Source organism: Vipera berus (assembly GCF_964194415.1).
Source record: "Vipera berus genome assembly, chromosome: Z".
NCBI classification, from domain to species: domain Eukaryota; kingdom Metazoa; phylum Chordata; class Lepidosauria; order Squamata; family Viperidae; genus Vipera; species Vipera berus.
Genome location: NC_138205.1, coordinates 133984945 through 133997677, shown reverse-complemented (window position 1 = coordinate 133997677; position 12733 = coordinate 133984945). Strand labels below are relative to the sequence as shown.

General features: G+C 55.0%; 1 protein-coding gene across 4 annotated transcripts; it reads left to right on the top strand.

Annotated features, from left to right (window-relative positions):
- The first annotated feature begins 2585 nt into the window (after positions 1-2585).
- On the top strand, positions 2586-12496 carry LOC308678112 (calcium and integrin-binding family member 3-like). Of its 4 annotated transcripts, none has more exons than XM_081344975.1 (6): positions 2586-2807; positions 3754-3788; positions 5472-5583; positions 9547-9694; positions 11523-11718; positions 12293-12496. In XM_081344975.1, exons 1-6 carry the CDS (start codon positions 2757-2759, stop codon positions 12312-12314), a joined length of 564 nt encoding a protein of 187 aa, XP_081201101.1. In that variant the 5' UTR covers positions 2586-2756; the 3' UTR covers positions 12315-12496. The 4 variants fall into 4 exon arrangements, with proteins under 4 accessions (XP_081201101.1, XP_081201100.1, XP_081201099.1 ...); XM_081344974.1 differs by having other exon boundaries at positions 11520-11718; XM_081344973.1 differs by having other exon boundaries at positions 11454-11718.
- Positions 12497-12733: the final 237 nt, after the last annotated feature.

Below are 12733 nucleotides of genomic sequence, written 5' to 3'. Positions count from 1 at the left end.
GACTGGGAAAAGGGAAAAAAGCAGGACAGAGAAGAAACAGCAACATAATGCTGCATTCCAATGGCTGTTGTTGTTGTTAGCTGCGGAAGTCGTGTCCGACCCATCGCGACCCCACGGACATGTTCCTCCAGGCCTTCCTGTCCTCTACCATCTTCTGGAGTCCATTTAAGCTCACGCCTACTGCTTCAGTGACTCCATCCAGCCACCTCATTCTCTGTCGTTTCCTTCTTCTCTTGCCCTCGATCTTTCCCAGCATGAGGCTCTTCTCCAGTGAGTCCTTCCTTCTCATTAGGTGGCTAAAGGATTTGAGTTTCCGCTTCAGGATCTGGCCTTCTAAAGAGCAGTCAGGGTTGATCTCCTCTAAGACCGACCGGTTTGATCGCCTTGCAGTCCAAGGGACTCGCAGGAGTCGTCTCCAGCACCAGAGTTCAAAGGCCTCAATTCTTTGGCGCTCAGCCTTTTTTATGGTCCAACTTTCACTGCCATACATTGCAACTGGGAAGACCATAGCCTTGACTATACACACTTTTGTTGACAGGGTGACGTCTCTGCTTTTTAGTGTGCTGTCTAGATTTGCCACGGCTTTCCTCCCCAGGAGCAAGCGTCTTTTAATTTCTTGGCTACAGTCCCCATCTGCAGTGATCTTGGAGCCCAGGGAAACAAAATCTGTCACTACCTCCATTTCTTCCCCATCTATTTGCCAGGAATTGAGAGGGCCAGATGGCACGATCTTGGTTTTTCTTAATGTTAAGTTTCAGCCCAACTTTTGCACTCTCCTTCTTCACCCGCAACAAGAGGCTCTTTAGTTCTTCTATTCCAATGGTGTCGCCCCCCCCACAAAGTGCACGACTTCTTCTGTGCCTGTTCTACAGTCCCTTTGCTTCCTGTTACCCTATTAATATTAACAATCAGACTTTCCGTAATAAAGATACAAAATAATAACCTTAAAATGCCATTTCAAAGGTTTCTTTCTTTTGGGGGCTGCTATACCTGCTTGGACCACAGGATGGCACTGTTTTCTGTCCCTTAAGAGGCCATCAAAAAAGGCCCAGGATGGCCTGAATGGTAATACTATGGGACAGAAAAGTGTGCCATCCTGTGGTTCAAGCAGGTATTGCACCCACAAAGAAACCTTTTTAAATGGCATTTTAAGATTATTCTGTATCTTTATTATGGAACGTCTGATTATTCATAGGACAACGGGAGAGTTGTTTGCTGCAAAACAGGCACGGAAGAAGCGATCCTGCTTCAAAACCTTTGTTGTCGTTGTTAGTTGCGAAGCCGCGTCCGACTCATCACAACCCTGTGGACAACGTTCCTCCAGGCCTTCCTGTCAAAACCCTTAAACCTAGTTAAGAAGGCCTACGATGGCCTATTAACCTTCATAAGGTTTTAATCATAAAGAATAATAACCCTGACATCCTATTTAAAAAGTTTACTTACAATCACAATTGAGACCAAATTTTATGTTGCTAAGTGAAACGTTTGTTAAGTGAGTTTGGTTGCATTTTATGACCTCCCTCGCCACAGTCTCTTAAGTCGCTTGTACAAAGGTCACAAGAGCTGACTGCGGGACCCCAGGAAACGGCCACCGTCGTAAGTAGGAACCAGTTGCCGGGGTTAGGGATGTGGGTGGCCAAGAGGCCGTTTTTCCCCCTCCAACATACATAAACAGATGCCGGGATGAGATTCAGGGTAGAATGTCTTCCTTTAGAAATGGAACTGCTTGTTATTTCTAAAAACCGACCGTATCGGGCGCCTGGGGGAAAAAATCCCTGTGGCCAGGCTCAGGGACGTTAGTGGTGAGGAGACTGGATTTTTTTTTTTGCCACCTGAACACAAAAAGAGACGACAGGATGAGATTCGGATGCAGTTTCAGGCTTAAAAAAACGGTGCTGGCTTCTGTTTTTTAAACCTTCGACCGGATCTGGTGAAAATAACCTAACCCTGAAGGCCTTTGGAAGTGGCCATCTGGCCCGCAACCGTCCTCTCCCTCTCCGTGTGCCAGCCTCTTTCTCGGCCCGCTCCTCTTCGGGGGCCGCAGGGCCAAGCGGGGGGGGGTTCGCTCCTGCCATTGGGGAGATGATCGGACTTCCGACCTCTCCGTTGGATCCCATGGGGGGGCGTTACGTGGCGTCCCACGCGGGGCAGCGGAAGATGGCCGATTCGTGACCAGACGGTGCCACAGCAGGACTTCCCAGATGGCTGACCGGCCCTGCACCGATGCCAATCCTCGCCGGGCACCGTGGCCGGGTTTGGACAGCCAGCTTTTGAGACACCGTCAGGGGTCGGTCGGAGGGGGTTCGACACGAGTCTTTTTTTGGAAATTTTAAAGCACAAATAAACTTGATTTCCAGGCGGAAAGCCACTGGGACCGTTTGGTACCTGCGCAAGTCAGAATGCGCACCCACACCTACACTCATTGTGTACCTGGACAGTTTCACCAAGGCCGGCCGACATGGTTCCTTGCGTGGCTGAGAGAGACAGGTGCCCGTGATGTAATCGGAGCCTGTCTGGAACACGGCAGGAGCCGGGGGGGGTGATGGGCGCTCACCACGTGCCGCCTCCGATCTCAAGATTTGATGAAAAGCCCCTATTATGATCCAGGGATCTGTGGAGCGGAGCAAGCGGACACCTGATCCCCTGGAGCCTCCCGGAGCTCAGGGCTGGAGCTCGTCTCCTCTCTGCCTCTGGCCTCTCTGGGAAAGCCACCCCGGGGACCGGGCAAGCCATGGGTCAGCGCGGGGGCAGCAGAAATGGGGAACAAACAGACCGTCTTCACCCCGGAACAGCTGGATGCCTATCAGGTAGGGAGAGACGGACAGCCTGTCTCTCTCGCTCTCCTGGGTTGCTCCGGCAGGGCAGGCGAGGGGGAAGGAGGGGAGGGGAGGGGAGAGGGGGAAAGGAGGGGAGGGTAGAAGAGAGGGGAAAGGAGAGGGGAAGGGAAGGGAGAGGGGAAAGGAGGGGAGAGGGGAAAGGAGAGGAGGGGAGAGGGGAAAGGAGGGGAAAGGAGGGGAGGGAAGGGGACAGGGGGAAAGGAGAGGGGAAAGGAGGGGAGAGGAAGGGAGGAGAGGGGAGGGGAGAGGAGGGGAAAGGAGGGGAGGGGAGAAAGGAGGGGAGGGAAAGGGACAGGGGGAAAGGAGTGGGGAAAGGAGGGGAGAGGAAGCGAGGGGAGGGGAGAGGGGGAGGAGGGTAAAGGAGGGGAGGGGACAGGGGGAAAGGAAGGGAGGGGACAGGGGGAAAGGAGAGGGGAAAGGAGGGGAGAGGAAGGGAGGAGAGGGGAGGGGAGGGGGAGGAGGGGAAAGGAGGGGAGAGGAGAAAGGAGGGGAGGGAAGGGGACAGGGGGAAAGGAGAGGGGAAAAAAGGAGAGAGGAAGGGAGGGGAGGGGAGAGGGGGAGGAGGGGAAAGGAGGGGAGGGGAGAGGGGGAGAGGAAGGGAGGGGACAGGGGGAAAGGAGGGGAGGGGAGGGGAGAGGGGGAGAGGAGGGGAGGCCGCTGCTCCTTGTCAAAGGAGCTTCTCCCCAAGGCGGAGGGAGCACACGGGCGCTGGGGAGGATGGCCGGGGATGAGGGGGACACAGCAGGGCTTCTCCCCGGTGGTGCTTCACGCAGGGGGAACCGGGGTGGGGTGGGGAAGCGAGAGGGAATCTGGTCAGCCAGAGGTTATGCAACAGATGATCCCAAACTGCCCGGCCTCCAGGGAATCTGGGCTTGCGGGCTCTCACGCCGGGCGCCGTCTCGCTTTCCTCTTTCAGGATGCCACGTTTTTCACCCGGAAAGAAATCCTGAGGTGAGACCTTCGGAGCTGCAAATTCCCACCGGTGGATCCCGCGGTTGGGGGCACCGGCTTTTTGAAGGAGAAGGAGGCGGATTGTTGACTTTTCCCCCAAGCTGAAGGGAGCGGACTCCTTGAATTCTAGTTGTGAAGGGAACGTCGCAAATGCTTGGCGCCTTCTCGCTAGGCTGGCATTTGCACAAAGGCTCCAGGCCGCAGGTCAACAAGTGACCGCCAACGGGCGCGTGTCTACTAGGAAGTCAGTCCTCTAAGAGCCCAGCCTGCTTTATTCCAAGCTAAAGCGCCTAGAATTGCTGCCACAGTTTAAAAGCAATGCAATTTTAGGACCCGCTTGAGCGTAGATTTGTTACGCAACCCCCCCTCCGCCCGCTGCGAGGGGCCAGGGTCTTCTCTCCCTTCCCTGGGTGGTCCTTGCAAGGGGGCAGGAGGAGCGGGCTGGTCAAGATGTCAGAGGGAAAGAGCGCCTTAAATCAGAAGGACGCTACTCTCCGTTGCCGTTTTGTCGCAAGCTGCGACCCAGAAGCACAGCCGGGAGGGAAACCTGCCGTTCGTGAAACCCAAATCTGGGCCTGTTTCCATCTCTGCGATGGGAGCCAAGGCCATCCTGGACGAGGTCCTCCGTTACGGAATCGGGGGGGGGCTTCTCCAAACCCGGCCTTCCTTCCGCTCTTCCCCCGTGGCCGACGGATGTCAGAAGTGCGGAGATAAAGGGGTGCCTCCTCTTGTCCCCCCCAACCCCTCCATCTGTTTTCGGAACCGCCCCGTCGGTGCTTTTTTCGGGACTTCGGACCCCCCTCAAGAGTTCCCCCATCGGAGGGTCTGACCTGCGGAAGGAAGCGACAGGCTTAGGCCGGGCCAAGGAACGGTGGAAGGGATGGAGGAAGGGAAGAGGAGAGCAACGGGGTGTGGGTGCCAGGTCAGGCTGCCCAAGCGAGGCTTCAGCCGGCCTCAGAAAACGGGAATCCAGGCCATCCTCTGGCCTTTGGGGAGGCCGCCCAGCCCGACCGTTGCCTCCCAGCAAAACAGACGGGCTCTTTCCTCAATGCAAAGACTTGGCAAAGCGTGCGGCTCCCCCCCACCTCAAAAAACCCCCAGGACGTTGGAGGAATCCTTCACGGTCAGTCAATCCGTTGCCCTTCTCCCCCTCCCCCATTGGACAAATGCCAAGGACCCTCCCTGACCCTTGGGGGAAAACTCAGGGTCCCCATTCGGAAGGTGGGATCTAGGCCAGCCTTGAACCCCCCGCAGGTCTGACCGGCTGATCCCAAAGCGAACAGTGGGACGAAAGTCTTAGGATGCGTTCGCCAACTCAAAAGGGGAGGGGAGTCTGGCTTTCCCCCGGCGAGTCCGAGGGCCAAACCACACAACCGGGAAGGATGGAGGGAAACCGGGGAGGGCCAGGGGTGAAGTGGTGCCGGCCTTCCGGCGTTTGAGGGGCGGTCACAGAGAGGAGTGCTTGAGGGCAGGACGAGAAGCAACGGGGGCTGCATCACTTGAGGTCTAACCCTGACCCTGACCCCCAACCTGACCCTAGCCCTGACCCTGACCCTGACCCTGACCCCAACCCCAACCCCAACCCCAACCCCCAACCCCAACCCCAACCCCAACCCCAACCCTTACCCCACCCCAACCCCAAACCTAACACTTACCCTAACCCTAACCCTCCCTCCCTTTCAGGTTGTTTGACAAGTACCGGGACTTGGCACCCCAGTTGGTGCCCCAGGACTACACCAGCAAGCCCAACGTGAAGCTCCCCTACGAACTCATTGCCAGCATGCCAGAGCTCAAGGTATGACTGGGGGGGGCGGGGGGGGGAAAGAAGGGTCTTCCCTGCAGGGATGGCAGCCAGTTTGGGCCTTGGCATGCAGTGGAACCACCTGCCTCCAGAAGCGGTGAATGCTCCCAACACTGGAAGTTTTTAAGAAGAGACTGGACAGCCGTTTGTCCGAAATGGTCTAGGGTTTCCTGCCTGAGCAGGGGGCTGGACTAGATGATCTCCAAGGTACCTTCCAACTTTACTATTATGATGATGATTATTATGCTTGGGAAGGGTGTGTGTGTGTGGGGGAGGCATGACATTCAGGGCTGGTCCTGCCTGGTGGGACGGGGGGGGGGGGCGGGAGGCGGGGGAGAGAATGTCTCCATGGGATTCAGGCCCGGACATCACAAAGGGTTTTGCAAGCCTGAGGAGGATTTAGAGTGATGGTGGGGGCGGGGGGGGGGTAGAGGAAGGGGAAGGGGGTGCTGTGAGAAGGGGGGGGTCCATCCCTAACCCTCAGTCAGCCAAGACTGCAAACAGTTCAGTGGGGCAAATGGTGTGTGTGTGTGTTTGTGTGAAGGGGGCTGAAGCCCACCAAAAGCGTTAAGAAGGCCTCACTCTGGCTGTCCCCCTCCCCCTTCCTTGGGGGGGGAGTTGGACTGCGTGCCTAGCCACGTTTTTTCCTTGAGGGAGGGGTTGCCTGCGATGCCAACTGCCCCCCAGGCCCTTGAGGCGACCTTAAACTCGTTTTAAGAGTAGAAACCAGGAAGGGGGGGTGTAAAAAGAAATGGTGGGGAGGGGGAGAAAACTCGCTGCCAGAATTCAGCCGTTCGACACCCAACTCCAGCCGCTGGTCTCCCCTTTCCAGGCGCGGGGGTGTGTGTGTGCCAGGGGTGGTTGGGTGGGTGGGTGGGGCCCAGGTGGCCACCCGGTGGCGCCCTCGCTTCCGCTGGCACTTCAGCCCAGCCACACGGAGCAAGGGGACAAGGGTGCAGCTTCAAGGCACCCGAACTGGCGGTGGGTGGGTATCCCCCCCACCTTTTACGCTGCCTCTCCTAGATCCCAGTCGGTGAACAGACGCCTGTTTGGATGCCTTGGATAAACTGGGGCCCGAGGAGAAATAGGGGAGACACGATAGCAGCGATTCCAGGATCTGGGGGGCTGCCACCAAGAAGAGGGGGGGTCACCGTATTCACCAGAGCATCAGAGGGAAGGATGAGAAACCAGGCGTGGAAACTGACCAAGGAAGAGAAGCAACCTGGAATTAAGGAGAAATTTCCACACAGTGAAGACAGTTAACTGGTGGAACAGCCGGCCACCAGAAATCGTGGGCGCTCCATCGCTGGACGTTTTTAAGAAGAGAGTAGACATCCACCTGTCTGAGATGGTATAGATCACGGGTCGTCAACCCACGGCTCCGGAACTGCATGCGGCTCTTTGAGCCGTCTCCTGCGGCTCCCAGTCACCTGGTGCGCACGCACCTCTTCGAACAGGGAGAGGTGCGCGTGCACCTCCGCCTGAACGGGCAGTGGCGCCGCTCGTTGGGAAAGCTGCCGCGGCCCGTTTGCACAGCTGCCGCGTTCGTCCATGTTTGGCGAGCGCGGCAGGTCTCCCAACGAGCGGCAGCGGTTTGGAGAGTGCGCGCGCACCTCTCCAAACCGCCGCCGTCCCGTTTGCACAGCTGCTGCGTTCGTTCATGTTTGACGAGCGTGGCAGGTCTCCAAACGGGACGGCGGCGGTTTGGAGAGGTGCGCACGCACCTCCGCCCAAACAGACAATGGCGCCGTGTTTGGAAAGCTGCCGGATCCCCCGCAACTCCAGGTGAAAATCCTCCATTTTCCCTCTCACACCCTCCCTTAAAAATTCCGTTCCCGGCGAGGCCCCGGGCTTTTAAAAGCCACCGGGGCCCGGCCGCTGTAGGCGAGGACCAGCTTCCTGGCTCGCTCCCTCTCTTTTCTGCAGGCATTATTTGCTCGAAAGTGTTTAAGTTTATTGCTCAAATGATGTTTCTAATTAGCGCTTCGGACCGGGTCCCTCTATTTTTGAGGGAGGGGAGAGGGAGGAGAAACTTATTGTAAAAAAAAAAACAGAGGGAAAAGACTCTGCTGGAAGCAATTCCTGCTTTACAAAAGCCACTAGTGCCAAGAACTCCATTTGGGCGGAGGTGCGCGCGCACCTCTCCAAAGGGGAGACCCGTCGCCGCGCAGGTGCCTCCCATGTTTTCTGCGCATGCGCAAAATGTTTTTTGCAAATGCGCATGTGTGGACGCACGTGCGCACACTTTTTGCGGCTCCCACTTTTTTGTTTGTGTGATGGAACCGGTTCTGAGTGGCTCTTTTCCTTTTTCCGGTTGCCGACCCCTGGTATAGATTCTCCTGCTTGAGCAGGGGGCTGGACTAGAAGACCTCTAAGGGCCCTTCCAGCTCTATTCTATTGTATTCCATTCCATTCCATTCCATTCCTATTCTATTCTATTCTATTCTATTCTATTCTATTCTATTCTATTCTATTCTATTCTATTCTATTCTATTCTATTCTATTCTATTCTATTCTATTTCTTATTTCTTATTCTATTCTATTCCATTCTCTTCTATTATTTCTTATTCTATTCTATTCTATTCTATTCTATTCTATTCTATTCTATTCTATTCTATTCTATTCTATTCTATTCTATTCTATTCTATTCTATTCTATTCTATCCTTTCCATTCCATATTTTCCATTCCATATTTTCTATTCTATTCTATTCTATTCTATTCTATTCTATTCCATTCCACGAGTCAGAAAAGAGCCAATGTTGCCTACCTCTGGACTAGCAAAACAGGAAAGGACCCTTTTCCCCCCCTAAGTGGTCACAAAAAGGGGGCCTGAACCCAGGCAACTGAGCATGTGCAATTAGTTAATTAGTTGATTAATGGAAACTAGTCAAGGAGAGAAGCAACCTAGAACTAAGAAGAAACTTCCTGACAGTTAGAACAATTAACCAGTGGAACCACCTGCCTCCAGAAGCGGTGAATACTCCCAACGCTGGAAGTTTTTAAGAAGAGACTGGACAGCCATTTTGTCTGAAATGGTATAGGGTTTCCTGCCTGAGCAGGGGGTTGGACTAGATGACCTCCAAGGTCCCTTCCAACTACTACTACTTCTTCTTCTTCTTCTTCTTCTTCTTCTTCTTCTTCTTCTTCTTCTTCTTCTTCTTCTTCTTCTTCTTCTTCTTCTTCTTCTTCTTATTATTATTATTATTATTATTATTATTATTATTATTATTATTATTATTATTATTATTATTATTATTATTATTATTATCTGATCCACCTGGCATAAATTATCTCTTCACTTTTAACATACACGGGAGGTATGATTTAGTATGCAGCAGGAAGTATGTAGGAGGTGGTCGGAAAGAGTGTAACCTCGTAGTACCTCAGCCAATGGGGAAAAGAGGAGGGATGTGCGGCCGGGACAGGGATGTATAAAAATGGGAATATTTTGGATGGAATCTTTGGAGAGAACCGAGTTTTGATAGCTTCTCTGCCCGCTTGTTGCAATAAATGAAACAAAAGGGCCTTCGCTGGGTCTCGACTGGTTATCGGTCAGGTGAGCTTGTGTCTGGTCACGAAGGAAAGTGGCCAGGAGCGCATAACAGAAGGGAAACCGGAAACCGGGTCTGCTTAGCCGAACAGAGAGGAGGCTGGGAGGTGTTAGTGGACTTCCGACACCCGAGGGTCTGCCGGAGGGAAGCGGGCATGGTCTCCTTCTCCGTGGCCCCCGTGGGCAGGGCCGGAAGCTCATCCGAGGGACATCCACCCGCGGACGTGGCTTCCCTCCCACGCCTCTGGGTGTTCCAGCGCTGGAGGCTTTTTCAAGAGGAGATAGGATGACAAATTTGTCCAGGACAGGAGCTTTCGGCCAGGGGCTGGACTAGATGGCCTCCAAGGCCCCTTCCGGGCCCGTCCGCGATTCTGCGCCTACTCCCGCTCTCTTGTCCCTGTTGCAGGACAACCCCTTCCGCCAGCGCATCGCTGAGGTCTTCTCCGAGGATGGGGAGGGCAACATGACCTTGGACGACTTTTTGGACATGTTCTCGGTGATGAGCGAAATGGCCCCGCGTGACCTCAAGGCCTACTACGCCTTCAGGATCTATGGTGAGGGTGTGTGTGTGTGTGGGGGTGCGCCGGGAGGATCCTGCCGGCTGCTCGGAGGGAAGCCAGGAGCGGAGCGGGAGCCTCTGCCTCATTCCTCCTCCTCAGCACTGCCGAGGACACCGAGGCTTCCGGCCAGGCGCTCCGGGCTAATGAGCTGGAACTCCAAGGGCCCTTTTCCTTTCCACCATGGCCCGGGCCATCGCTGGGGGAGGGACCTGGCCAGCCGTTGCCAAGCTCTCCCCCAAAAAAGAGGGTCCCTGGCACACGCCTGCAGCAGAGGGGGGGAAATGTGGGGAGTGGGAGAGAGCTGGCCGAGGGTCCGAGGGGCGGCCCCGCACCCAGCTCCCAAGCCAGGAGCTGCTGAGGGTTTTAGAGGAAAGTCATTCAGGGACCGCCCCCCCCTTCCGAGGCATAAAAAATAAATCAACTCCAAGGGTTGGACTAGATGACCGCCAAGGTCCCTTCCAACTTCTTCTTCTTCTTCTTCTTCTTCTTCTTCTTCTTCTTCTTCTTCTTCTTCTTCTTATTATTATTATTATTATTATTATTATTATTATTATTATTATTATTATTATTATTATTATTATTATTATTAAGATGTTGGAAAACGAAACCAGTTTCATGAAAGCTTTTGCAAAAGCTGGTGGAAACTCTTGGTATTGGCAAATCCCAGAGTCCACCCAGGAAGGAATTTTTGCCTAGGTTTTTTTTTATACCCCGTCCCGTACATCATGCCGCATCCTTCCAAAGTGAGCCCAGTCGATAGGCCCACCGGGTCACATGCTTTCCGACCGCCTGGCAACCGTCACAATTACACAAACCCTCCCATTCTTAGATCAAGTGCCCTTTTGTTCCTATCTTATCTTTACTCCCTTTGCCGTAACATCCTGCTAATCCTGCTAACTCGGGCTATAGCCTTATCTACAAGGTGAACTGTTACCGGGCTGGATAATTGCAATTACCAAAGATTTAGGGCCTTCCCTTGTTTTTCTATAAGAATGCCTGCTTTGTATCTAGAAGCTAGTTCAGGCTTTGGTTAAACCTGGTTGCCCTTTGGTTCTTAGTTATACGTTAAAATACTAACTCTGAGCAGTTTTCATAAAAGAATGAGCCTTATACGAAATGAATTCACAAGCTGTAGGTTATTCTACAACAGTGTGCGCTATTCTAAAAGTATCCTTCAAGTCAGTATATATATTTCCTCTATTCCTTCATCTTATTATATGTATTTTCCTAAATGTATCTTCGCTAAGTGCCTCTCTATGCCTATTCCTTGAACAGAATTGGAAAATTACAACATGTACATTTCTCTCTCTCTCTCTCTCTCTCACACACACACACACACACACGAAGACGACAGCGGGTGTGTGTGTGTGTGACCGGGAACTCCTACGCCTTCTAGGGAGGCTTGCATGGGGCCTTCTTTGTCCCCCCCTCCTCTGGAGCCCCTAATTTCCTCGGGGCCAGCCGCCGAGTTTAGGCAGCGCCAGGCAAGGGCAAAGCGCTGCGAGGCTAGAGCAGGCCACAGCCGCATCCCCTGAGAGGCCTTTCCTGGCCTGTGCCGGAACCCACCAGCCTTCCCTTCGGTGACGCTCCAGAGAGGCTCGGCTGCCCCTTGGCTTGCATGGGATGGGAGGATGGGATCCTGAGGGGGGGACTGGGGCCATCTGCCTGAGTGTGGACCTCCTTGGGGCGGGGGGGGGGCTCCATCTTCCAGAAGAAAGAGCAAGCTCTCCCTCTCCTCCTCCTCTGTGGCCAGGGAGGGGTGGGCACCGGGAGCCCCCTCCCCAGCCGGTGCTGAGCCTCGCCGCCGGGCCTCCCCCAGCAGACTTCAACGAGGACAGCTACATCTGCAAGTCCGACCTGGAGAAGACAGTCAACAAGCTGACCCGCCGGGAGCTGACCCCGGAGGAGGTGAGCCTGGTGTGCCACAAGGTGATGGACGAGGCCGACCTGGACAACGACGGGAGACTCTCGCTGGAGGACTTCCAGCACATGATCGTCAGAGCGCCAGACTTCCTCAGGTAGGGGGGGGCACACCCGCCGCCCCGGGCCGCTTCTTCTTCTCTGTGCCATCCCCCCTCCCTCTCTCCCCCCCCTCGGTTGACTGAGCAGGCCTGGGGTTTGGACAACCCCGCCACCCAGAGACCCTGGAGAATTTGGCTCGGGGAGGGGGGACCCTTGAGGGCCCCCTAAATAACCCTGGCTTTGGGCTGGGGCCGGATGAGCCAAAGGGCTCCTGGCGGGGAAAACAGGCTGGCCCAACTGTCCCCTCCCCCTCCGTCCTCCCCCCCTGCAGCTTCCCCATCTTCTGTGCAGGAGGCCATCGAGCGAGACCCTCAAATCCGCTTGGGGTGCCTGGGGGGTCCCCCTTGAAGAGGAGGCCAGAGGCTAAAGGGGGGGCAGGCAGAGCGGGGGAGCTTCTGGGAGGTGAAGCCCAGAGGACTGGAAGTCGCCCAGCCTGGCCAAAAAAAAGCCCGCTGGACTCCAGCCTCGGAGAACCGGCTTCGGCCGGAGGCTTGGGGCTGACCGTTTTCGATGAGCCTCTGATGGCTCTGATGGCTCACCGGGCCGAACCGTGGTTTGTTTCTTTGACAGCACCTTTCACATCAGAATCTGATTCAAGGACGCTGGCAGACTCTCCAAGCGATGAGCGTCACCGACACCCGTCTCCAGGATCCCAGCGCCTCCCCCGCCGACCCCTCTCCCCACGGGCGCTGAGCTGAAGCAGGGGATGCCCCTCGCTGCCCCCTCCCTCGGCGCTTGGCTGGCTCCGCTTCAGGCAGTCCAAACCCTCTCGATTGGCAGTCCAAACCCTCTTGATGATTGGCAGCCCAAACCCTCTCGATTGGCGGAGAGAACCAGGGGCTCCGAGGAGGAGGAAGAGGAGGACCACCACCTCCCATTACGAAATGGGAACGGGCAATATTTTTTTTAACTAAACCGTGGGAAGACGTTTTCTTTTTCTTCTTATAAGTCGGAATTCTTGGGAAGGAAGGCGGTGACCGGCACCGGGAGCTGCTACCGGCTGGGGGCTGG